This window comes from Neophocaena asiaeorientalis, unplaced genomic scaffold (assembly GCF_003031525.2).
Source record: "Neophocaena asiaeorientalis asiaeorientalis breed wild unplaced genomic scaffold, Neophocaena_asiaeorientalis_V1.1 scaffold62, whole genome shotgun sequence".
NCBI classification, from domain to species: Eukaryota; Metazoa; Chordata; class Mammalia; order Artiodactyla; family Phocoenidae; genus Neophocaena; species Neophocaena asiaeorientalis.
Window position 1 is genome coordinate 5944647 of NW_020175191.1, and position 26450 is coordinate 5971096.

General features: G+C 39.7%; 1 protein-coding gene across 1 annotated transcript in view; it reads right to left on the reverse strand.

Annotated features, from left to right (window-relative positions):
* Nucleotides 1-26450, reverse strand: part of SPAG17 (sperm associated antigen 17) — a 221319-nt gene continuing 194869 nt past the window's right edge. The window contains 6 exon segments of the mRNA XM_024764900.1: nucleotides 1-272; nucleotides 2966-3110; nucleotides 5705-5765; nucleotides 7744-7928; nucleotides 15010-15146; nucleotides 22935-23066. Coding sequence (XP_024620668.1) covers nucleotides 136-272; nucleotides 2966-3110; nucleotides 5705-5765; nucleotides 7744-7928; nucleotides 15010-15146; nucleotides 22935-23066 — 797 coding nt within the window. The 3' untranslated portion in view covers nucleotides 1-135.

Genomic DNA, 26450 nt, shown 5'->3' on the forward strand with positions numbered 1-26450 from the left:
ACAAATATTTTCATTCCACCAGACTAAGTGGCTCATTGGTTGCTGGCTGTATGAAGATGGGAACAAATGCAAGGTCTAAGGCTTCAAGTTTGAATGGATGACAATCAAATTACAAATTTGTTACTTACCTGACACCTAATGAGAAACTTTACGGGACATGAAGACTCCAAGTGCAGAGGAAGAAACTGTAGAAGTCTTCTGGACCATAGGATTTTCTTTTCCCTGGGGAAAATCGTTTGGTCTCTTATCATAATTGCTGCTTGTTAAAACTGGTAAAATACCCTTTAAGGACTATTACTTTCATGAACAAATGATTTGTGTATGCAAACTCAGATAACATTTTAGAATCTCTAGCACATTTAGCTCAATTTTAGGTATTTTCTGTCTAATGCAAATTCTACACACCAGGTTTAGGGGATGAAGGATGGCCATTGATCTCCTGTAATTTCTTCTGTTCACCCTAGAGTATGTTTTCTGCTAAGGGTGACTGGCCTTTCTATAGGTGCCATCAATCACCATAACCAGGTCCCAGACCACATCAACATCCAGATTTCATGGTTTTTTGGTGGGGAGGGGCGGGGGAGAGGCCTTGGGAAATGGACTATGAACTATCATTGTTGTCACTGGAAGTAGAGTAAGGATTTAATAAAACTCTTTTCCCCATCTTTCTGTTCCTGACAGATGGTCTCTATAAGCAAGGAAATAGAAACTTTATTAACATAAATGCAAAATTATTTAATTGCTGTGATCAGCCACAGGGATTCAGTTAGTCTGGATCAGCATCTAATAACTTGTGTGAAGAGGATGTAAGAGGACTTGATTTAATTCCCAGAGTGGGGAAAATTGTTCCCAGTGAGGTCTTTCGTGACCACCCTGCTATAAACTGCAATTCTTAACACTCCCTATACTTCCTTTCCTACTTTACATTTTCTCCCTTGTACTTATCACCATTGTAGTCTATGTTTCACTTATTTTGTCTATTGTCTGTCCTCCCGCTGGAATGTAAGCTTACATAAAGGCAGAAATGTGTGTCTCTTGTTCATTGCTGTATCCCCAATGCCTAGCACATTAGAAAAACTTACGATCTTTGAAAGAATGAACAAATGAATCCAACTCTATTTCTATTGAAATCAAGGTCATATGACACAAGTTTCCCTAAATTTCTTTCACCTGAGAATGTCTGGATCCTTAGCCATCTTTGTTCTCTCCCTTGCCAAGACTAACACTTCAGCTCTGTTCTTGATTATTCTCTTGCCCTCTTTTGGATACTGCTGGTTCAGTCCTCTCATTCATATTTCTAATGTTTCTCTTCTGATCCACTCTTTCCAGCCCACGAGCACACTAAACTGAAAATCTCTCCTTTTCTCTGTTGCCTCCCTGAGATACTCTCTCAGGTACCATATACTCTTGCTGTTTCCTTTAATAATAAATTGAAAATGTATCCATACTCAATATTTCTGTTTTCTTAACACCCAGCCATTCTTCACGTTCTGCAGTTTGGTTTTTGTCCCAACCAAATCTAGTGGTCCTATTTAAATCCGAAGTCTCCTTGATATCTCTATAGCATCTGTCAACTGTGTCCATAGTTCCCTTGAAATTCTTTGAGATTATTTCATGTTTTGCTAATTGCTTGTTCTGTCTCCACTGGTGCCTCTTTTTTCTCCTGCTCCCTAAACAGACTCCACATTTCTTCTCCTTCCGCATACCTTCTATCATCACCTCTGTAGCTGACACTTAAAATTATTATATCTCCAGCTCTGACTGCTCAATTGAGATCCACTCCTGAGTCTCCATGTTTCATTACCTGAGCCCCAAACCTTGCAGGTGAACTCTCATGTCCTCTTACTTCCTTTTCTCAGTGGGTCCCACCTTAGATTTTACAGTACCCCCTGCCAAATGTCTTTCATCCACGTCCCTCTTTCCCAACTATAGTTGCCACACTACAGTTCTTGTCCTTACACTTGGCCTGTTGATGTAGCCTTCCAATGGTTCTTTGCATATCCAGTAACTCTTCTCCTTCAGCATATCCTGTACAATAACACTGGATTCATTTTTATAAAGATATGCTGATTATATCACCCATTGGATCAGAATTTCAATGATTCACTGTTGCTTATATAATAAAGTCAAGCCAAGGATTCAAAATCTCCCATAACTTGATTCCAACCAACTTTCCCACTATATTACTAATACACTAATCTCTCAACAAATTGAACTCCCTGCTTCCCCACCTGAACACCTGGAGACTTCCTATTGCTACACTTTTGTTCATTCTTCCTAGTTTAAGTCTCCTTTCATCAAAGGTTTTTGCATTCTATAAGACCCAGCTCAAATATCAAATAGATATAACTGTAACACAAAGTAGTATATGATTCATGCTGTTGGAGTACAATATAGGAATCAAGTGTGAAAACTTTATTTCTGCTACCAGACTATGTAAGTCTTTTAGGATAGAGTCCAATTTTCATTTTTATATTTGATAAAATATTTCATACAATACCTTGCATATAATAGGTTCTCGATATCTGTATATTCTATCTACAAGAGACACCAGTATGAAGGAATGTATTGTAATTCAGTGTATGTCCATTCAACTTCTATAATATAGAAGTTGAATCCTATCCCCCAACAAGATTACAAGTTGTTTTTATTTTTTTATGACAAAGACTTGCTTTTTCAAAAAATTCTGATTGTCTGATACCCCATAGACGGCCAATAATATTGAGATTTATCCAACTTACAGTCACATGTACTATGTTAGGCACTTTGCTAGATGCTTTCAAAGATGAATGAAGATACAAGTCTTTGTCCTAAGAAATTTAACTCTGATTTTAAAAATAGAATAAATGAAGCTACAGAGTGCAGATGTGAGGGGATTAGAAAATAGCATTTTGACTTTTGTATTCTTGCTCAAATGTAATTTTTGCACTATATATGACTACTCAAATTGAATGTTAAAGGATATTTGCTTCCACAGGTAAGAACAGGACATCATGCTCAGTCATAATCTCTATATTGTGAAAGATGTGTGCTGATCCCTTGGCACCATCCTTTCCAACAGGCATGGCAAATAACTCCACTTTCAGTTCTGCCTGCAAACCAGCAGCCACCTATAAGACACAATGTAGCTTTAGAATCAGACATGTATGAGTTCAAATCTTGATTTTTAACATGACTTTGGGCAAGTTACTCAAACTCTCTAATCTTGTTTCCTCATCTATAAATTTGGCACAAATGAATGATTGCTGTTCTAGCATTTAGAAGAATTACTTCATGGATTAGTTAGGTTGAATTCCATTGAGTTAGCGGGACCCAGGAAAAATTGCTGAAGGAGAACATCAAGTGCTATTTAGGAAAAAGCATAAGGAAACTAAATGCCAGGATGCTGGAGGGCAAACTTTCATGATGTCTGTAACTGTGCTATTTCTTGAATATCAGTAGCAAGTTTCTATTTATTGTCATCCTTGTAGATAAAGATAAATTTAATCTAAGAAAAATATGTTTCATCTTAAATTTAATCTAAGAGACTGGGTGAATCCCACAATTCCCCTGCCCTGCCCCTTGGTTTATAGTATTCCTAATGTAGGACCTGCAACGTGGCAAAGCCAGTAGAGGGAGACAGAATTAGTTTAAATGCCAAACTGCTTAGATCTGAAAGCTACATGGAAGAGGTTTGTACCAACAAAAAAGAAACCTGATATATAAAGAAGAAGAAACACAGCAAGGAATAGGCTTCTTGCCTTGCTCCTTGAAAAGAACACTAGCCAGGAAAGAAAGAGCTGTTTATGTTTCTAAGCTGCCTCTCTAGGAGGTTGGTTAAAAAGCAGACTGGAGAACAGTTATCTGGAAAAAATAAATCAGAAGAAACTACCACATGGAAAGCAGTTAGGTACGAATGGAATTTTTTTCTTCAATAGAGTTTTATAAATAATAGAATTGAAAAATGTTTCAGTTTTTTTCAACAGTGTGCTTGTGAGCATCTATCTGCACACTGGAGAGTATCCAACAGCTCTGTTTTGAGACCCAAGCCCTTAGCCCCCCAAGCCCAACAACCAGAGCAGGGCTGGGGAATGATGACATTCTGCACAAGGGCAGCTGGAGAACTGTTATCACACAGGTTTACCCAGGCTTGGAGTACATTCATTCAGTGTTGGCAACGAACCAAGATGAACAGTGGTGAGATTTAGATATGGAGAAGTCTAGAGGTTACATTCTTTGCCAGAGCCAAAACCTACTATCAAAAAGAAAAAAAAAAAAACAAACAGTATAGAGTGAGCTTCAAAGAATACAAGCTGGGTTTTTAGTACGTATAAAGGTTCGTCCAGCAGTCGTTTGTTTGGTTTTTGGCTAATCCCTACTTTAAACGAAAAAGATTTGCTAACTTCCCAGAACAGTGGGAGAAAAGCTTTTGCTTTAACTGTGTTTTTGCTTTATGTTGTGAAGATTCTGAAACTTTGACACAGTACAATGACGCATGGTCTTGGAGAGGTACTCATGAATTAGTGGATCTAATCCCCAAATGTATTTCTGTTTGGAAATTGCAGCCTGCGTACTACAATTTTATATAGATCATAAGATACTGGAGCTGGAAGAGGGCTAAGAAGTGATCAGTCTAAGCTCCTCCTTTTATAGACGAGGAAAGCAAGGTGCAGAGGATTAGTTAACCAAAAACATCACTGAGCTGCTTGGTAGCATAGCCAGGACAAGAAGCCAACTTTGCACTATAGCCGACCGATGCTTCTGTGTCAACGTATAACAACTGTGGCTTCCTCGCATCATCTGTCACTCAATCACACATCTCTCGAGTGCCCACCATGTGTCCTGCTCTGTCAGCTCCTTATGTGTCTCACTCATCTTTAACATCCCCTGTACCCTGGCACTATCACTGGCATATGGGAGGAACTCAGAGCTTGTTGACTGAAATGAAAGGCGTGTTAAAGCAGCAAGATGATATACTGACCAAGAAATAAAAGTTAAGATTGAAAGTGTGATTTTTGTTAGCTTTTGAGACAACCTTTTGTTTATAACATACTACACTTCTGAAATGCTAATGTGAAGTAAGTGGCAGTATACACATTTTATACTAAACACCTTATTTGGGGGAATGTATCAAATAAAATCAGAACAGATTGACATATTAAAATTTGTATTTTCAGAGATTTTTGGAGAAATGAGACAGATGGTGACTTTAAGTATACTACTATTTCTTAATATGTTATTAAATAATATTCTCTGACAAATACCAAGAGAACAAACCAGATTTACATAAAATGTAAACAATGAAAGATTTGTTTTTCAAGTGATTTTTCACTTTGCAGAAGGATTTGTCACAGGATATCTTTAGGTAATCAGTTTACCAAGTGCATGTTAAATCGTATTTAATGTTTTAAAAGGTATTTTCAGACAACAGTATAGAACTGCAGTATTGGGACAAGTGAAGTGAACTTCAGAAATGGTTCCATAGCTGGAAGTTTAACTCTATTTACACACAGATCTGCTCATGGTTGTTACATGAAGTAAGTGACATCAAGCCAGATGTTGAACCAATACCAGGAATCTTTTGTTTATGATACTAGAAAAAGTAGACTTAAACATGGTTTAAACTGAAACAGGTAGAACGACTTAAAAATCACTTGACTGGAAACATATACATATCTGTACGCACACACATGGACACACACAACAGATAGCACATAGGACTTACAGGCCCAGGTTTGTAAGTCACTTTCAGTCCCGTGCTGGGCGGGGGCTGCTTCACCCTAAACCTACCAGGAAAAAAGATGGGAATAAATTGATGCCATAATGAAAAACATGAGCACGAATGAACTGGGAAGTAATAAAACCAGAAAGGTGTTAATATTCCCTACACAGGAGCAAGGGGTCCAGAATAGTAGAAAAACAACCCAATATCCAGTTGGAAAAAGAATCTGGGGCCTGTTTCACAACTGCCTTTCCAACAGTTTTCATTGGCGTCAAACTGACTCCAACCTGAGTTTCAACCCTTTGTTATCGGATGCTGACGAGCAGCTCGGGTCTGGGCAGAAGGTGGCGAAGGTTTGGCAGGCGCGTGCACTGCAGTGTAGCTGCCTGCGTGAACACGTATACTGACTGCCAGGTCATTAAGCTGAAGAATAAAGGCTCCTTTGGAAAGCAGCAGAGCGTGGGAGCCAGTCTTTCTCTGCCATGGTATGGGGTTTGCAAGTTTGGGGAGAAGAGAAACAGAAAAGGCTCAGAAAATGTTGGTGAACTTGAAAAGCCCGGTGCTCACACATGGTACCTATTGATCTCTTCCCCTTCCTGTGGTTTGTGGGTTCTGCCCGAAGGTTAAAGACCTGGAGTAAATTAAAATGCCAAGGGAAGCCTACCTCCATCTACTCCATTTCCTCTACCAGCCACTTTGCTGTCTGCCCTGTGGTGGCTGAGTTGAAAAAGCTGAGGACTGAAATCTATAAAACTAAAATTCTGTACTGGACACACAGGGTCTGCATGGGTGGTTTTAATTCGTTTGAGGTTGACTCTCCATTTCTCCCTACCCACTTTGTGGCAACAACCTAAATAAACAATAATGTCTGATCTGGCGGCTTGGGTCCCTCATCAGGTTGTTTGTGAGGAAGTAAATGTGATTCCTGAAGTTGAGAATTCACCTCAATTAAAATGGGACAGTGATCTTTTCAATCAGATGCTCCTGTAGCTTTGCTCCATCTGACTTCCAATCCTGAATTTAGAATCACAAACATTCTCAAACTTGCTACTGACCCTGAGAATAACTCTGCACTTGAAATAAACATGTATCCCATTTTTATGGGGGAAAAAACTCGACATAATCCTGAAGCTTAATTCAAAATAGTATAGAGGAGATTTTGTGATTGGGAGTTGTCTTGGCATAGATACATGGTATATTGACCCAGTGGGAAGGACTGATCTCCCACAAGAAGCAGTGACCACAGCTGTGTTGATAAAGCAAGGTGCTCCAATGAGCTGGTACTCAGGAGATCTGAGATCTACCCTTGCTGCAGCCTACAAGACCTTAAAACAAGTTACTCAGTTTGTTCCTTTATATAATAGTCTCTAAGGTTCTACACACTCTAAAATTCTATTGGTTTTGATCTGAAAATGAAGGGATAAGGTGACTTTCTTGTCACTTAATGCCAGATACAGTATATTTTCTATTCGGAGTACAGGCTGTGAGTTAAGGTACTTGTTTATAATTCCAAGTCACATCATCAGTGTCAAAATGACCCTGATGATTAAGGGTTAATTATTTTTCCATTTTGCCTCAATTATGCAGAATTAATGTAATTAAAATCATGTTTAGATCACAAAGTGCCAACCAATGTTAGCTGGTATTATAGTTGGTGGTAGGTTTGAGAAATAGACTTTCAAGTTTTGTGAATTAGTTATTGTTTTGTGTATTAGTTATTGTAACACTTGTACAACATCCCTTTCATTTTTTGCTAGTACAGATCAGATCTTGAGGTGCTTCTAACCAAAGTATGGATAAAAATTAATGGAAAGGCAAAGAAATACCTACTCTATAGTTGAGGCTTGGTAAGTACTAATTTGTTGAATAATGAATGAGTGGATGAATTAATGAGTAAATGATTGAATGAATGATGTTAAGATTCAAGAGTTCGGGTGTAATTACAATTCAGTTCAATAAACATTCACTGATGTAGGCAACCAAAGAAAAGTCACAGAGTAGGGGAAGGTGATCTGAGCATACACTTGGAGCCTTGGCCTCACCTGCAGAAGTCCACTCCAACATTCTTGAGCTTTACAGTGGTTGCATAGGTGTGTCCTTCTTCGAGGACTCCAAACGTCACTGAGGGTGGGAGAAGATGGAATCCAAAGGGGGATGAATTTACATTATTAATGGCAGCAGATGCAACAGAGGACGTTTTCACTCTTCCTCCAACAGAATCTTGCACCTTGCATTGAGAAAAAAAAGCAATAAAGCATAATAAAATGGTTCTATTTTGCATTCCCAAGATAATAAAAAGACTCTGACTCCACACATCCCCTGACTAGACCATGCAGCAAAGCATGTAAGAAGCTTACCCTGCCCTCCAGCCAGCCTACAGCCACTGCACAAGGCAAGGCCTTGCAGCCAACCAAGTCAAAGCCAGCTTTGCCCCCAGCATGCCCACAGTAGTAGGCCCTACCACAACAGAAAGGCACCTGCAGCCCACATAAGGGAATCCCTTGACTACACAGCTCTGGTGACCAGAGGGGAGCATGCTGCTGGGCCCATGGGACATCTTCTACATGAGGCTACTTCTCCAAGATTGGGCAATGTAACCAACATTAGAAATAAACACAGAGAATTGGGAAAAATGAGGAGACAGAAGAATATGTTCCAAACAAAGGAACAACACATAACCTCAGAAAAAGAACTAAACAAAGTGGAGGTAAGCAATCCGGCCAGTAAAGAGTCAAGATAATTATCATAAAGATGCTCACTGAACTCAGGAGAAAAATGAATGAATATGGTGAAAGTTTCAACAAAAAGTTAGAAAAATGAAAAACCAAACAGAGCTGAAGAATACAATAACTGAAATAAAAACTGCACTAGAAGGAATCAACAGCAGATTAGATGATACAGAGGAATTGATCAGCAGTGGATCAGAGGAATGGATCAGACAGTAGTAAAAAATCACCTAAGCTGAACAGAAAAAAGAAAAAACAATTAAAAAAAATGAAGACAGTTTAAGAGACCTCTGGGACAATATCAAGCATACTAACATCTGCAAATAGGGGACCCAGATGGAGAGAGAAAGGGGCAGAGAACTTACTTGAAGAAATAATAGCTGAAAACTTCCCTAACCTGGGAAAGAAAACAGACATTCAGGTCCAGGAAGCACAGAGAGTCCCAAAAAGGATTAACTCAAAAAGGTCCACACCATGACACATTAAATGAAATTAAAATGGCAATTAAAATGGAAAAATTAAAGATAAAGAGAGAATTTTAAAGAAGCAAGAGAATAGCAACTAGTTATGTACAAGGGAATACCATAAGACCATCAGCTGACTTTTCAGCAGAAATTGTGCAGACTAGAAGGGAGTGGCATGATATATTCAAAGTGATGAAAGGGAAAAACATAAAACCAAGAATATTCTACCTGTTAAGGTTACCATTCATGTTTGAAAGAGAGATAAACAGTTTTACAGACAAGCAAAAGCTAAGAGTTCAATGCCACTAAACTGGCTTTACAAGAAATGCTAAAGGGACTTCTCTAAGCAGAAAAGAAAAGGCCACAACTAGACATACAAAAATTATGCAAGGAAAAATTTCACTGATAAAGGCAAACATACAGTAAAGGTAGTAGATCAACCACTTATAAAGCCAGCAGGACAGAAGGTCAATGGACAAATGCATAAGATTATATATATCCACAATGAGTAGTTAAGGGATATTCAAAACAAAAAGATGTAAAATATGACATCAAAAACATTAAATGTGTGTGTGTGGGGGGAAGATGAAGAGTTGTTAGAATTTATTCAAACTTAGGACATTATCAACTTAAAATAATCGTATATATGATTATATATTGTTATATATGAACCTCATGATAGCCACAAACCAAAAACCTGTAATAGATACACACACAAAAAAGAGAAAGGAATCCAAACATAACACTAAAGATAGTAATCAAATCACAAGGGAAGAGTCTAAAAGAAGAAGGAACAAAAAAGAATTACAAAAACAACATGAAAACAACTAACAAAAGGTCTATAAGTACATACCTATCAATAATTACTTTAATGTAAATGGTCTAAATGCTCCAATCAAAAGACAGGGAGTGGCTTAATGGATAAAAATCAAGACCCATATATATGATGCTTACAAGAGACTCACTTCATATCTAAAGACACACACAGACTGAAAGTGAAGGGATGGGAAAAGGCATTACATGTAACTGAAAACAAAAAGAAAGCCCAGGTAGCAATACTTATATCAGAAAAAGTAGATATTAAAACAAAGACTGTAACAAGAGACACAGAAGGACATTATATAATGATGAAGGGATCAATCCAACAAGAAGATGTAACAATTGTAAATACATATGAACACAACATAGGAGCACCTAAATATATAAACAAATATTAACAGACATAAAGGGAGAAATTCACAGTTACATAATAATATATAATAATAGTAAGCAACTTTAATACCACTTACATCAACGGACAGATCATCCAGACAGAAAATCAATAAGGAAATACTGGCCTATATGACAAGTTATAGTGGATGGACTTAATAGATACATACAGAACATTTTATCCCTGAACAGTAGAATACACATTCTTTTCAAGTGTACATGGAACATTCTCCAGGATAGATCATATAGTAGGCCACAAAACAAGTCTTAATGAAATTGAGAAGACTGAAATCATATCAAGCATCTTTTCCAACCACAACACTATGAGATTAGAAATCAACTACCAGGAAAAAACTGCAGAAAACACAAACATGTAGAGGCTAAACAACATGTTACTAAACAATCAATGGATCACTGCAGAAATCAAACAGGAAAAAATACCTAAAGACAGATAACAACCACACAATGATCCAAACCTATGGGACACAGCAAAAGACGTTCTAAGAGGGAAGTTTATAGCGATACAAGCTTAAGTCAGGAAATAAGAAAAATCTCAAATAAACAACCTAACCTTACATCTAAAGGAACTAGAAAGAGAAGAATAAACAAAACCCAAAGTTAGGAGAAGGAAAGAAATAATAAAGATGAGAATGGAAATAAGTGAAATATAGACCAAAAAACCAATACAAAGACCAATGAAACTAAGAGCTATTTCTTTGAAAAGATAAACAAAACAAGCCTTTAGCCAGACTCATCAAGAAAAGAGAGAGAGAGAGCGCCCAAATAAATAAAATCAGAAATGAAAGAGAAGTTACAATCAACACCACAGAAATAAAAAGGACCATGAGAGATTACTACAATTATATGCCAATAAAATGGACAACCTAGAAGAAATGGATAAATTTCTAAAAACATAATCTCCTAAAACTGAATTAAGAAGAAATAAAAAATATGAACAGATTGATTACCAGTAATGAAACTTAATCAGTAATTTAAAAAATTCCAACAAAAGTCCAGGACCAGATGGCTTCACAGGTGAATTCTACCACACATTTAAAGAAGAGGTAGCACCTACCATTCTCAAACTATTCCAAAAAATTGAAGAGGAAGGAATGCTTCTGAACTCATTCTATGAGGCTGTCATAAATCTGATGCCAAAACCAGACAAAGATACCACAAAAAGAAAATTATATATCATTATCATTGATAAACATAGATACAAAAATCTTCAATAAAGTATTGGGAAACTATATTCAGACATACATTAAAACACTCAAACATCATGATCAAGTGGTATATCAAATTATATGGTCATCTCAAAAGATGCAAAAAAGCTTTTGGCAAAATTCAACATCTACGTTTATGATAAAAAATCTTAACAGAGTGAGTATAGAGGGAGCATGCCTCAACATAATAAAGGCCATGTATAACAAGCCCACAGTTAACATCATACTCAATGATAAAAAGCTGAAAGCATTTCCTCTAAGATCAGGAACAAGAAAAGGATGCCCACTCTTGCCACTTTGATTCAACATAGTACTGGAAGTTTTAGCCACAGCAATCAGACAAGAAAACAAAATAAAAGGACTCCACATTGAAATGGAAGCAGTTAAACTGTCACTATTTGCAGACGACATGATACTATATATAAAGAATCCTAAAGATGTTACCAAAAGACTATTAGAACTTGGTAATGATCCATATCTTAATAAGAATTTGAGTTACATGAGTATATGCATTTATCAAAACTCAGCAAATACATGCTTAAAATTTGTGCATTTTATTGTATGTATGTATATTATAGATCAAAGGAAAAATATAAACAAATATTGAACTCTACTTAGTGATATGTATGTTAGAATATTTAGGGATAAATGTAGTAATCTCTGCAATTTACTTTGACGTGCACCCAAAACAAGATGGATTAATGGATAGATATAAGGATAGATATGTGATAAAGCAAGTATAATAAAATGTTACTGGTAGAATCTAGAAAAAATTCACACACTATTAGGACTGATAACTTAATTCAGTGAAGTTGAATGTTATAAAATTAATATACAGATATCTGTATCTGTTGCATTTTTATACACTAATAATGAACTATCAGAAAGAGAAATTAAGTAAAAAATCCCATTTACAATTGCATCAAAAAGAATAAAATACCTAGGAATAAATGTAAACAAAGAGGTAAAAGACTTGTACTCTGAAAACTATAAGACACTGATGAAAGAAATTGAAGATGACACAAATAAATGGAAAGATATACCGTATTCATGGATTGAAAGAATATTGTTAAAATGACCATACTATCCAAGGCAATCTACAGATTTGATGCAATCCCAATCAAAATACCAAAGGCAATTTTCACAGAACCAGATCAAATATAACTAGATGATTTAATTCTAAAATTTGTATGGAAACACAAAAGCAATTTTGAGAAAGAACAGAGCTGGAGGTATTATGCTTTCTGATTTCAAACTACACTACAGAGCTATGGTAATCAAAACAGTATGGTACTGGCATAAAAAGAGACACATAGATCAATGGAACAGAATAGAGAGCTCAGAAATAAACTCATGCTTTTATGGTTAGTCAATCTATGACAAAGGAGGCAAGAATTACAATGGGGAAAAGATAGCCTTTTCAATAAATGTTGTTGGGAAAACAGGACAGCTCCATGCAAAATAATCAAACTGGGCTACTTTCTCACACCATATACAAAAATACTCAAAATGTATTCAAAACTTAAATGTAAGACCTGAAACCATAAAACTAGAATAAAACATAAGCAGTATGCTCTTTGCCATCAATCTTAGTAACTTTTTTGGATCTGTTTCCTCACACAAGGGAAACAAAAGCAAAAATAAACAAATGAGACTACATCAAGCTAAAAAACTTTTTGCACCATGAAGGAAACTATCAACAAAATGAAAAGGCAGACTACTGAATGGGAAAAGATATTTGCAAACAATATATCTCATAAGGGGTTAATAGCCAAAATATACAAAAAACTCAAACAGCTTAACATCAAAAAACCAAACAACCCAATTAAAAAATGGTCAGAGGACCTGAGTAAGATTTTTATCAAAGAAATAAAGATGGCCAACAGACAACATGAACAGATGCTTAGCATAAAAACATACAAAAAACTCAAACAACGCAACATCAAAAAGCCAAACAACCCAATTAAAAACTGGCCAGAGGACCTCAATAGACTTTTTTCAAAGAAGACAGCCAACAGACACATGAAAAGATGCTCAGCAGTAACTAATCAGCAGGTAAATGCCAATCAAAACCACAGTGAGGGGCTTCCCTGGTGGCACAGTGGTTGAGAGTCTACCTGCCGATGCAGGGGACATGGGTTCGTGCCCCGGTCCGGGAAGATCCCACATGCCGTGGAGCCGCTGGGCCCGTGAGCCATGGCCGCTGAGCCTAAGCGTCCGGAGTCTGTGCTCCGCAACAGGAGAGGCCACAACAGTGAGGGCCCGCGTACCGCAAAAAAAAAAAAAAAAAAGAAAGAAAAGAAAAGCCTCCGTTACCAGAAAAAAATAACTGCTTGGTTGGGAGAGGAAATGAACATTTATGGTCTATGTAATCCTTACCACAGCACTGTAAGGAAGTATTTTAGGCTTTGTTTTAAGGATAAAGAAGCTCAAGTTCAGAGAACTGAAAGACAGGTAACTTGCTCAAGTGTTACGTGGCAAAGTTTGAAACTCAAGTTTGCCTGATTCTAAAGTGTGTACTCTTTCTTCTGTGCCAGTGATGATCAAACTTTAGCTCCCATCAGAATCACCTGGAGGACTGGTTAAGACACCACCTGCTGACTCCACTCCCAGAGTTTCTCCATTAGTAAGTCTGGGATGGGGTGGAGTAGAGAGTAGGTAGGTGGGGAGGGGAAGTGTCTACAAAGATAAAGAAAACCTGCTCTGGAGAGGAGCACAGTCTACTGAGGACTCCTTAAGACACAAATTGCTGACTCCAACCCCAGAGTTTCTCCATCAGTACATCTGGGATGGGGCCCATGAATCTGAATTTATGAAAAGGTCTCAGGTGTTGCCAATGCTTCCCGTCAGGTAATCATGCTTTGAGAGCTATTGCCCTATGCTGTTATTTCCTGACCTCACCTGGGAGCCTGTTAAAACTGCAGAATCTCGGGCCCCACACCAGAGCCAATAAGTCGGAATCTATATTTTAACAAAGTCCCCAAATAACTCACATGCACATTAAAGTTTGAGAAGCACTTCTATCACATGTCATTTATATACATTGCAATACCTTCTCTGATGGTAATGAACACAGTGTGCCATGAAATTTCTAAAGGATAACTACCAAACCTTGATTGGTGAGCTCAAGGAAACCTTTACAACAGAACTGAGATGGAATCTTAATCTTAGAGGCTCTGAGGAAGGAGCTTGGTGCTTTTAAAGAACTAAGAGAAGTCCACAATGGGTGAAGTGTAGTGAGTTTGAGACAAGGTGAGGGTAGAGAAGCAAATGGAGCCATGCCTTGGAGTCATGCTAGGTCATCTGGATTTTATCCTAAGAGTCATGAGAAGGGTGCCCAATGATCCCCTCAGCCAACAGTGTGCTGGTAAACTGGCTCTCAGAAAAGAGCCTTTATCAGTAGCATTTGCCGATTTCTATGGCATAAGAACTCCCAGCGTGGCTGACTGCAAGCTAATGATGATTTAACACTGGCTCATAAATTTTCTCTCATGAGTGTATATAAGCTGGCTCCAGCAAAGCACTGCCCTGGTTTATCTCTGTGTGACCTGAAGGGATTCACGTTGAGATGGTTCTTATATTAAACAGTAGTACACAGTGGCTGGAAATCAATAGCCTCAATCAACCAGGAATATATAAAATGCTAACTGGCTCTGGGAAATTTCTTCCCATGTCTGTTTTACCTTTTTGAGAGGTTGAGACTTGGGCTTGGAACTCAGCAAATAGTGAGGTAGCCTCACTTTCTCTTTTCTTGCTTGTCCTGCCACATCCTGCAGCAGTGACTGGGTTGGAATTTTCAGAGGCACACACGATTCTGGTTCTGTTAGAGAGAACACTGAAATTACACCACGTGGATGTTGCTTCCAAAGACATTCAAGATCATACCAGAGCATAGAAGAACATAGAACCAACTTGGGAAATTTTCTTCTTTCCTTCTTAAAGAGCTTATTTACAGGAATAAAGGCTTTTATTAATTCTAGTGTTCTATCTTTGCATTTTACAAAGAGATTTTACCTAAAATTAGTCTTCACAACAATCCTATGAGATGGGCAGAGCAGATGCTATTAGCATCACCTTTTTTCAATAAATGAGAAAAATCAGATGCTAAGAAATTGAGTGACTTGCCTGTAAATCAACAAGGCACAGTTCAATAAAATGTTACTCTCAAAGATTTCTTAAAACTAATGAGGAAAAAAAATCTTTAAGAATTTCTTTGTTTCAACTAGTAAATTTATAGTTTGAAAAAGTGGTGTAGTAATCATAGATAAATTAAGCCAAGGAATCAAATCCCCAGATCACTAAATTTGGTGAAGGAGGGAGCAAAAGTAGATAATCTACACAGCTGCAATTTTATGTATTTTTCCAAATATCCAGGGGGTTTAATAAGAATTGTGTTTTAGATCAGCATATTTAAACATCCTTTCTTGAATTTAAGTCATCAAGAGAGGAAAGGGAAGGGAACCAATATTTGAGTGTCCACTGTCTGCAGGCAAGCACCACATGCATGTTTTTACATATAGCATCTCACTTAGTTCTCATAAAGTCCTCTGAGCTGAAGGTAATGGTAATTGTAATCTTTGTATGCTGAGCATTCTCCCCATTGCCCACCTCCACACCCACTCCCAGCACACATACTTCTAGTGCCACAACACCCCTGGCCCCAGGCATCAGGATGGTGCACGACCTATGCAAAGCCAACACAGGCCCTTCACCTGGATATTTCCTGAAGCTGACCAGGATGATCCCATCTTGTCCATTGGGTTATGGGTCTGGAAGAATCAGAAGCTTGGACCTCTCTGATCATGTCCCTGCCACATGGACATAGCCTGTCCTTTGTAGGAGAGGATAAAACCAAACAAGGCAGCAGTCCCTAATTCTTTGGCACCAGGGACCGGTTTTGTGAAAGAGAATTTTTCCATGGACGGCGGTGGCGGGGGTGGGGGGATGGTCAGGCGGTAATGCGAGCGATGGGGAGCGGCAGATGAAGCTTCACTCGCTTGCCCGCCGCTCACCTCCTGCTGTGCGGCCCGGTTCCTAACAGAGGGTTGGGGACCCCTGAAACAGGGACAAGTAAGGATGTGACAACACAGAGGCAGGGAGGATGCCCAGAGAGACAGACAATCAGACGCAAACACTCCCCTGAAAAGCTTGAGTGCCTGCATCCTGTCATCCCTGGGCTAGCACCATAGCCACTTTTCTGTGGTTTGCTTTTGAGCATCAATAAACACCACCCCACCCACTGGCTTTTTTGTTGTTGTTCAATGGGTTTGAGTTTCAGTTCTCAAATTGAAGAGTTCTGACTAATATAACAGTAGTATCTCTTTTCTACAGATGAGGAAACTGAAGTTAAAAAAACTTGTCCTGGAAACTGAAAAGTGGCAAGGTGGGACGTATACCCAGGTGTGTCAGATTCCACAAGGATCACACTCCTGGTAGTGTAAGATAATAGAAAATGTATATTCATCTCTGCCTCTGGTTCCTGGCATGGCACTCCTAAATCCCTTGTGATTTCCTAAGTGATAAGAGTGTTAGGAGTATCTTTAAATATTTGGTCTTTGACCCTGATTCCTGACACAGAGCTCCTAAATCCCTTGGAAATTCCTGGGTGATAGGTGTGTCTTTTGACCTGAATGAAGTGACTCTTGGTGGGCTCCTGGATAGCTTCAGGATGGGGGCAGGTCATCAGGAAAACCAAGCCATGATTAGAAGCTTGGAACTTTCAGCCCCACCCCCCCATCTTCTGGGAAGGAGAGGGGACATGGAGATGGAGTTAATCATGCCTACATGATGAAGTCTCCACAAAAGTCCCTACAGCACAGAGTTTGGAGAGCTTCCGAGTTGGTAAGCACATCCACAGGTCGGGAGGGTGGTGGACCACAACACCACAGGGACAGAAGCTACCATGCTAAACCCTTCCAGACCTTGCCCTGTGTACCTCTTCCTCTGGCTACTCATCTCTGCCATTTATCACGTCGCCTATTATATAATAATATATGAGTTCTGTGAACTGTTCTAGTAAATTATGGAACCATAAAAGGAGGTCATCAGAGCCACAATTTATAGCTTGGTCAGAAGCACAAGTGACAACCTGTACCTGTGGCTGGCATCTGAAGTGGGTGGTGGGCAGCCTTGTGAGTCTGAGCCCTTAACCTGTAGCGTCTGTGCTAACTCTGGTTAGTGTCAGAATTGAATTGTAGGACACTCAGCTGGTGTTGCAGAATTGCTTGGTGTGAGAAAAAAACATGCATATCTGGTCACAGAAGTGTTCGATATGAGTAGTGAGTTTTTCCTAGACAACTACCCAGTGTGTCCCAAATTCACCTGTGCTTCATAATCCCCTGGGCTGACTCTGGTAAAATAGAGATTCCCTAGCCACATACCAGATAAGCTGTATTTCAGACCAGAACAGAATCAGAATCTCTGGGGAAGGAGCTCAGTGATCAGTGTTCTAATGTATTTATTCTCTTTGGTCACTACTGCCTACATAGGCAACCATTCTAATGGCTTGATGTGTCTTTTTGCTTGTATTCTTAGCATATGCATATTACTGTCTTATATGAATGCATTTTACCAGTCTAATGGGTATCAAATAATCTCTCATACTATTATTATTAATAGTAAATACTGATATGGAGTTTCTCATGTGCCAGGCACTGCTGTAAGCATTGTACATATACTAATTTAATCCTCACAACCCTATAACGTATATACCATTATACCCCCTTTACAGAAGAGGAAACAGGAATATATAGAGGGGTTAAAGAGCATGCCCACTGTAACATAGTTATTATATGAGAAGTCAGGTAGAGCCTTACATAAGTTATTATATAAGTCATATTATATATATGTCATTATATAATTATATAAGTCATAAGCTATTGTATAAGGAGTCAGGTAGAGCCTTAGCTCTGCTGTATACCATACTGCCTCTCATAATAGATGGATTATTATCCACTGAAGCCTACCCAGGGCTTCCCTAGGGATGGGGGGAGGAGGAGGGAGTACTTGAGGGGCTTGGAACAGCAGCTGGTCACCAGCTGATACAGAAGTATTTTAATACTTAACAACTGGGGGATTTCCCTGGTGGTCCAGTGATAAAGAATCCACCTTACAATGCAGGGGAAGCGGGTTCAATACCTGGTCAAGGAACTAAGATCCCACGTGCCATGGGGCAACTAAGCCCGCCCGCCTCAACTACTGAGCTCGCGAGCCTCAACTAGAGAGGCCACGCGCTCAGGAACCTGCGTGCCACAACTACAGAGCCCACGTGCCCTGGAGCCTCCACACCACAACCAGAGAGAGAAAAGCTGCATGCCACAACTAGAGAGAAGCCCGGGCACCACAACGAAGAGCTCGTGTGCTACAAGGAAAGATCGTGCGTGCTGCAACTAAGACCCAATGCAGCTAGAAGTAAATTAAATAATCTTTAAACAACTGGGATAGTCCAACTAGTGGAATCATCTGAAATTACGGCTGAATCCGACACAACTGAAGAACAAGTAATGGTTCCCTGTTTCTATGCTGAGGTCGACTGTGGTATTTATGCACAATAATGTTTTGGTTTTGGTTTTTTGCCTCCTCTCAGAGCACAGCTTTATGTACTTCATCTCTGAGCATGGCTTCCCTGTAGATGGAGCGTATTTCTCTGCCCCGTTGACTCTGAGCTCAGCCTTTAGGACTTGCTCTGACTCATAAATGTACGTGGAAACGGCTGCGCCAGTTCTGAGCAGAGGCTGAGAGCGGCAGCCCACAATCCACCTCTCTTGATGGTCCTGATGCACTTCTCCTGAGCTCCAACCCTGTGTCTTGAGGACAGCCAGCCACAGAGGGTGGGGCTCCTTCATCACGGGAGCAGAGTACACCTGAGCTCTGCCTGCGGCCGCGGGTGTGCTAAAAAAAAGCTTAACAACTGCCTCCCCGGAGAAAAACTGACCTGGTTGGTACACTTTGCAAGTGTGTGGCATTTGCTGATTTCTCACGGTGGCTGACTCATGCTCTCAGCGTGGTGTTGTTGAATGTGGGGCTGGGAAGAGACAGATCTCAGGGGCCTGGTGCTGACTGCAGCACGTGCTGCCTGCAGGCTGCACAGTCAGCTCACAGCCCCCAAAACTGGTTGTTAGCCACTATAGGATTTATGCAGTGCTATCATAGCGAATGCTGACAAGTTCAGTTTTATTTCACCAAATCCAAATCTCCTCTGATTCTCTTTTATTTCCCAAACATTTCTTGTACTAGTACCAAATAAGAATACTCTGATCTACTTACAATGGCTTCCAGTTCATTTCTACTCAGGCTTTTGAACACATTCTTTTTTTTTTTGTATAAAATACTCTTCTCTTCCCTACATCTGGAGGGTAGTGTAGTAAACTATAGAGAATTCAGTCAAAAACTCATTTTCTGGCCCTGGCACAGTCCCAAATTTGCTGTATGATTTTAGATGTTGCTTGACTTTCTCTAGGTTTCAGTTTCCTCAAGCGAAATGAGGGTTGTCTCAGGTGATCCAATCTTAAACTTTAAAATCTAAGCAATTGTATTTATTCTTTAAGACCACCTCTCCCATAAAGTTTTCCTCACTGCTTGTGTTAATCTCTTCCTACTCTGAACTTCTTTAAACTTTGTTTATATCAAAATTTAATTTACCACTTATAGTGGAATCACATTATTGTCTCTTATTAGCTCAAGTATTTCAGCATGTAGGGGTGCTGTAGGTGTCCCTCTTGTTTCAAAACAATTTTTTTGCTCCTTCAAACACTCCCATTCCTTTGAATCTCATGCCATCGTACTGTTTTACCTACGACATCTCCAAGTAGTTGTCAGTTACTGACCTTCTCAATCATTCCCTTGATTCATTGCAGATCTTGACACCTTGGATGGTCTTCCACTTCATGGCTTTTGGTGACATACCCTGGGTGACCCATCCAACACCCTGTCTGCTCTGATTTTTCCATCGCCCTGTTTCTTCATCTTTTCCTCTTCTCCATCTCAGAAACTCCCACGGTCATATCTTTGCCCTTGGCAACACCAATAATTTTACCACTTTCCAAATCTCTGTTTCAAGCTACCCTCTCTAGATCACTACTTCCTATTCTTCTAGCTTATTACTCTATCATATCTGTCAAGCAATTATTTGACCTTCTTGAGACCTCTAATCAATGGACACTGTCACTTTAAACAATCAGTCACCCTTTCTTGTTTTGCTTTCCTGTTTCTCTGGAATGGATTTTATATTCTTATCATTATATCCACTCCTTTGCCATCACACTCACTCATCTCCCCAATACCATGTATCTGTATTCTTTCTCCTTTCTCCTGTCACTGTGGATGAGGTGACCTGCTCACATCTGAGGTCAAATCTGCCACTCAGGGTCTGCCCCAAATGTCATGTTCTCTCACCTTCTTTAACACTTTGCTATCCTGCAATCAGGCTCCCTTCTCCTGCATCGTAAGTCCTTTCTTCCTACAGAATTATCATCATTTGCAAATCAACATGCTCTAGTATGTCTAATTTTTAAAAAACCTCTCACTTGGTCACACATCTCCCTCCAGCTGCCGTCCCACTACTTTATTCTTTTCCGCAAGACTCTTGGTTACATCTATGTATTCCTGCTGCTGATTCCTCTTTAGCCATTCTATACATAAGCAGCTTCAGTTGGCTTTGGTCTCCCCCGTGCCCTGGAACTGCTCTTGTCTAGATCACCAGTGATCACTATTGCCCAATTACATGGTGATTCTTTATCTTACTCGACTTTTGAGGAGCACTTAATATACTCGAAACACTCAGTCATTTTCACACTCCTATTTTTCATCTACCTTGCTGGCTTTTTCTTCTTAGCTGCCTTAACTGGCTCCTCCTCTGCCTGATTTTTACATTCTAGAGTTTGCCTTAGGTTGGTTCTCAAAGCATGGCCCTGTATCAGCACCATCAGCACCATCTGGAAACCTGTTACAACTACCAATTCTCAGCCTCACAACTGGTCACATCAGTTAACTTAGGAATCACCCTTGACTCCTCTTAGTTCTCACCCTCATGTCCAATCGACCAGCAAGCCCTGTTGTCTCTACCTCCAGGATATATTTCCAATTAATTTGCTTCTCACCATCTCCACCTCGAGCTCCTTAGTCCAGGTCTCTGTCCACACTCACACGTATCTTCTGTTGCTTCCTCCCTGCTTCCACCTTCCCCACTTCTCCTTTCCCTCGCCATGAGCTATTGGCCACACGTCTACCAGAGGGATCTATTTCAAATATAAATTAGTAAGGTAACGACCCTGCTGCTCAAAACCTTCCAGTGGTGTTTGACTACAACTCCACTTAGAATACAACTCAAAGTTCCCTATGCAGCATCATGGGATCTCACTGCTGTCCCTCTCTCTGACCTCACCTTCTACTTGTTCTGATGCCCATTTTCTTCCAGCTCCATGCCTTATTTTCTGTTTCTTCTCTCCTCAGCGCCTCCATATTTGCTGTTCCCACTACCTGGAATATTCCTTCCCCTGAGTCTTTGAATGGCTGCCTCCTTCTTGTCCTTCTTGTCTCAGCTCAAATGTCCCTTCACAGAGGGGCCTTCAAACCCCCTAATGGAGTGCTGTCTCTCTCCCCGAGACACTCTCCATACATTATACTGTTACATTATGTGACACCATTTATTATAATCTGAATTTGATGTGTTTACTTATTTATTGTCTAGGTTTGCCCATAGCATGTTCAGCTGCATATGTCTTTGGCTTCTTAATTGCTGTATTTCCATGCCTAGAACAATGCCTGGCAGTGAGTAAATCACCCCCTAAATGAATAAACCTTATAAGAGAGAGAAGATTAAATCAGGAAGGCAAAAAGCTTGTATAAGGTAAATCCCTAATTCACCCATAAATGTGGCAAGATGCTCCCTCTATAAGAGGTAACTGAGACCCATCAGCAGATTCCCAGCTCACTTTCAATATGGAACATGCCCACAGGAATCAAGGGGTGCAAATGTATCTACACAATTTCAATTACTCTGTTTTTCTTTCTTTCTTTTTTTACCACCCATATTTGGTTGAATTAACTGCTGTGAAATCAGTGTCATGTGACTCCACGGGAACTATATTATTCTGTAGTATTCCACACTTCAGTTTCTGCTACCCCAATAAGTCGATGTGCTGTGCAAGACAGAGACTACATCTGACGTTTCTCTTCTAGCACCTGCATAACAAGGAAGTAATAGGTAAATCTAAGTCCAACTACCAAATCACTGGCTGCTCAAACAAAGCTACCAGGTTCCTGAGTTTCAGTAAATCACAGAAGCTCTTAGAACCATGAGGGATAAAATAAAATAATAAATGAATCAAAATAAAATAAAATGAAGAAATAAAATAACAAATCTTAAAATAAATTTTGTCATCTCTTCCCTTCAATGTAGAACTTGTAGTCATTCTCAAAATATTTTTTGAGATACTTTGATGTGCTAATAAGCCTTACAAAGTCCCATAGGTTCAGGATCCATGACCCTCTAGAATTTTTTCTGTAACCGCCAACCATGCCCTCAGTCCCCAGGGCCATCTCCCATACTCCAAAAAGAAATGATGTTCAGTGTTGAGAAACAATGAGATAAAGCAAATGACTGCCATACCTTTGATAGATGCTGTTAAATTTTCAGTTTGTTTCTGGCTAGCAGACTCCTTGGTATTCACAAAGTTCTCCGATTTTGGAAGACTAAGTGTATCTGAGGATTCCTGTTCTGAAACTTTATTTTTCTGGGAATCTTAAAAAGAAAACCAGAACAAATATTTTAAAGTAATATTCTGGACAACGATACAATGACTACTAATGTTTGTATTACAATGAACGAGGGGCCTTTCCCCCCACCGTCTTTAGAAAGACTAAATGGAAGAAAGCCATTAAGAGGCTGGGATTATCATTATATGACAAATGTTTGCCATTAACAAACAAGACAGTATCTGTAAAACTCAAACTCCCAAGGGGCTAGCTGGTTCTTTCTGGGCCTTATGACCACATAGTAGTTGTTACCTTGTTGGCTTATGAAACAGGGACCAGGTAATTTGGCCTACTTTTACTTGGCGAGAGTAACTAAAAGGTGATATTTTTTTAAAAGTTTCCACTCTTAAATCCATTTATTACTATGAATATGTAGCTCTTTATTAAAATGCACTCTAAGAAATCAGTGCAAAATGAAACAAATTTTAAATAAATATATCAAGGACTGGGGACGCAAACACACTTCAACTTGTGTGTACACCAACCCTGGCTAAATGGTGGTGGCTGCCCAGAGGACTGTGTTGAAGAAACTGTGGCCTCGCCCTCTTTCAAGGGGAGAGTAGGTTTGATTGGTTAGTGTCTTCTGCCCAGGGTGCAGGTGGCAGCACAAGCACCATCAGACTTCATCCCTAATTTAGCCCCATCACATCTACAAGTCATTGTTCCAGACTTAATCTTTGCTTGGCAAACTCTGTGGTAATTGGCTGTGCTCATTCCAGGCAGCTGAATTTGTGGTATTGTACAATAGAAAAATCCCTCTATCTGGGCATTTTAACCACCCAGTTTATTAAAGAGAAGCACTAAATTTCATTTCATCCCTAAATTCTTCAACATGCATCTCCTGAAATGAAGACATTCCCCTACACGTCCACAACAGCATCACCAAACCCGAAAAAAGTTACAGTAATCCAACAATGCCCTCTCATATAGAGTCCCTAAATCAAACTCATGTAATTCATCCAAATATTTTTGATAGCAGTTTTTTCTCAATCCAGCATCCAAAATGTATGTATCACAAGTAGTTTTTATGCCTCTTTTGTCTTTTTTATTATAGAACAATCACCTCATGTTTAAAAAATTTTTTTAATGACATTTACTTTCTTTTTTAACATCTTGATTGGAGTATAATTGCTTTACATTGTTGTGTTAGTTTCTGCTGTATAACAAAGTGAATCAGCTATACATATACATATATCCCCATAACCCCTCCCTCTTGTGTCTCCCTCCCACCCTCCCTATCCCACCCCTCTAGATGGTCACAAAGCACTGAGCTGATACCCCTGTGGTATGCAGCTGCTTCCCACTAGCTATCTATTTTACATTTGGGAGTGTATATATGCCAATGGTACTCTCTTACTTTGTCCCAGCTTATACTTCCCTCTCCCTGTGGGTACATCTCTGGGCTTTCTATCCTGTTCCATTGACCTATATTTTTGGTTTTGTGCCAGTACCATACTGTCTTGATTACTGTAGCTTTGTAGTACAGTCTGAAGTCAGGGAGTCTGATTCCTCCATCTCCATTTTTCTTTCTCAAGATTGCATTGGCTATTCGGGGTCTTTTGTGTTTCCATACAAATTGTGAAATTTTTTGTTCTAGTTCTGTGAAAAATGCCATTGGTAGTTTGATAGGGATTGAATTGAATCTGTAGATTGCTTTGGGTAGTAGAGTCATTTTCACAATGTTGATTCTTCCAATCCAAGAACATGGTATATCTCTCCATCTGTTTGTATCATCTTTAATTTCTTTCATCAGTGTCTTATAGTTTTCTGCATACAGGTCTTTTGTCTCCTTAGGTAGGTTTATTCCTAGGTATTTTATTCTTTTTGTTGCAATGGTAAATGGGAGTCTTTCCTTAATTTCTCTTTCAGATTTTCCATCATTAGTGTATAGGAATGCCAGAGATTTCTGTGCATTGATTTTGTATCCTGCTACTTTACCAAATTTATTGATTAGCTCTAGTAGTTTTCTGGTAGCATCTACTTCTTTTTCTGGAACCCCTATAATTCAAATGCTGGTGCGTTTAATGTTGCCCCAGAGGTCTCTGAGCCTGTCCTCCATTCTTTTCATTCTTTTTTCTTTATTCTGCTCTGTGGCAGTTATTTCCACTATTCTATCTTCCAGGTCACTTATCCGTTCTTCTGTCTCACTTATTCTGCTATTGATTCCTTCTAGAGAATATTTAATTTCATTTATTGTGTTGTTAATCATTGTTTATTTGCTCTTTAGTTCTTCTAGGTCCTTGTTAAACATTTCTTGTATTTTATCCACTCTATTTCCAAGATTTTGGATCATCTTTACTATCATTACTCTGAATTCTTTTTCAGGTAGACTGCCTATTTCCTCTTCATTTGTTTGGTCTGGTGGGTTTTTACCTTTCTCCTTCATCTGCTGCACATTTCTGTGTCTTCTCATTTTGCTTTACTTACTGTGTTTGGGGTCTCCTTTTAGCAGGCTGCAGGTTCATAGTTCCCGTTGTTTTTGGTGTCTGCTCCCAGTGGGTAAGGTCGGTTCAGTGGTTGTGTAGGCTTCCTGGTGGAGGGGATTGGTGCCTGTATTCTGGTGGATGAGGCTGGATCTTTTCTTTCTGGTGGGCAGGACTGAGTCCTGTGGTGTGTTGTGGGGTGTCTGTGAACTTAGTATGATTTTAGACAGCATCTCTGATAATGGGTGGAGTTGTGTTCCTGTCTTGCTAGTTGTTTGGCATGGGGTGTCCAGCACTGGAGCTTGCTGGTCTTTGAGCGGAGCTGGGTCTTAGCATTGAGACAGAGATCTCTGAGAGCTCTCGCCAATTGATATTATGTGGGGCCCGGAGGTCTCTGGTGGTCCAGTGTCCTGAACTCGGCTCTCCCACCTCAGAGGCTCAGGCCTGACACCCGGCCAGAGCACCAAGACCCTGTCAGCCATATGGAATTATCAAGATAGTGGTCACTGGCAAGTGAAACCATAAGAAGAGAGGCCCGTGCTGTGCCTGGCTCTGCTGAGCACTTTTCAGACATCAGCTCATTCTGGCAACAGGGAGACTGGGTCAGCGAGGCAGGATGGTGTCCGTAAGGTGGGCAGCACTCAGCAGGTGCGAGGCCTGAGGGGCCCTGTCGAAGCCTTTGGGAAAGGCCGACGGGGGCCAGGACTCTGGCCTCCTGTGGCTGCAGCCTCTTTAGCATCTCCTTCCTGGCGTCAAGTTGCTCTCACTCCTGCTTTGGTGGCCGTGCCTTTACCCTGAGGTTCTTCATGAGGTAAGCGCTCCCTGAGGTGATGCGTGAAAAGCGTGGGCCTCACTGAAGTGTGAGAAACGGGGATGGAGCCATGGGGCCAATGACATTGACGTTTTTGAAGAGTCCGGGTCAGTTGTCTTATTAAATATCTACATTC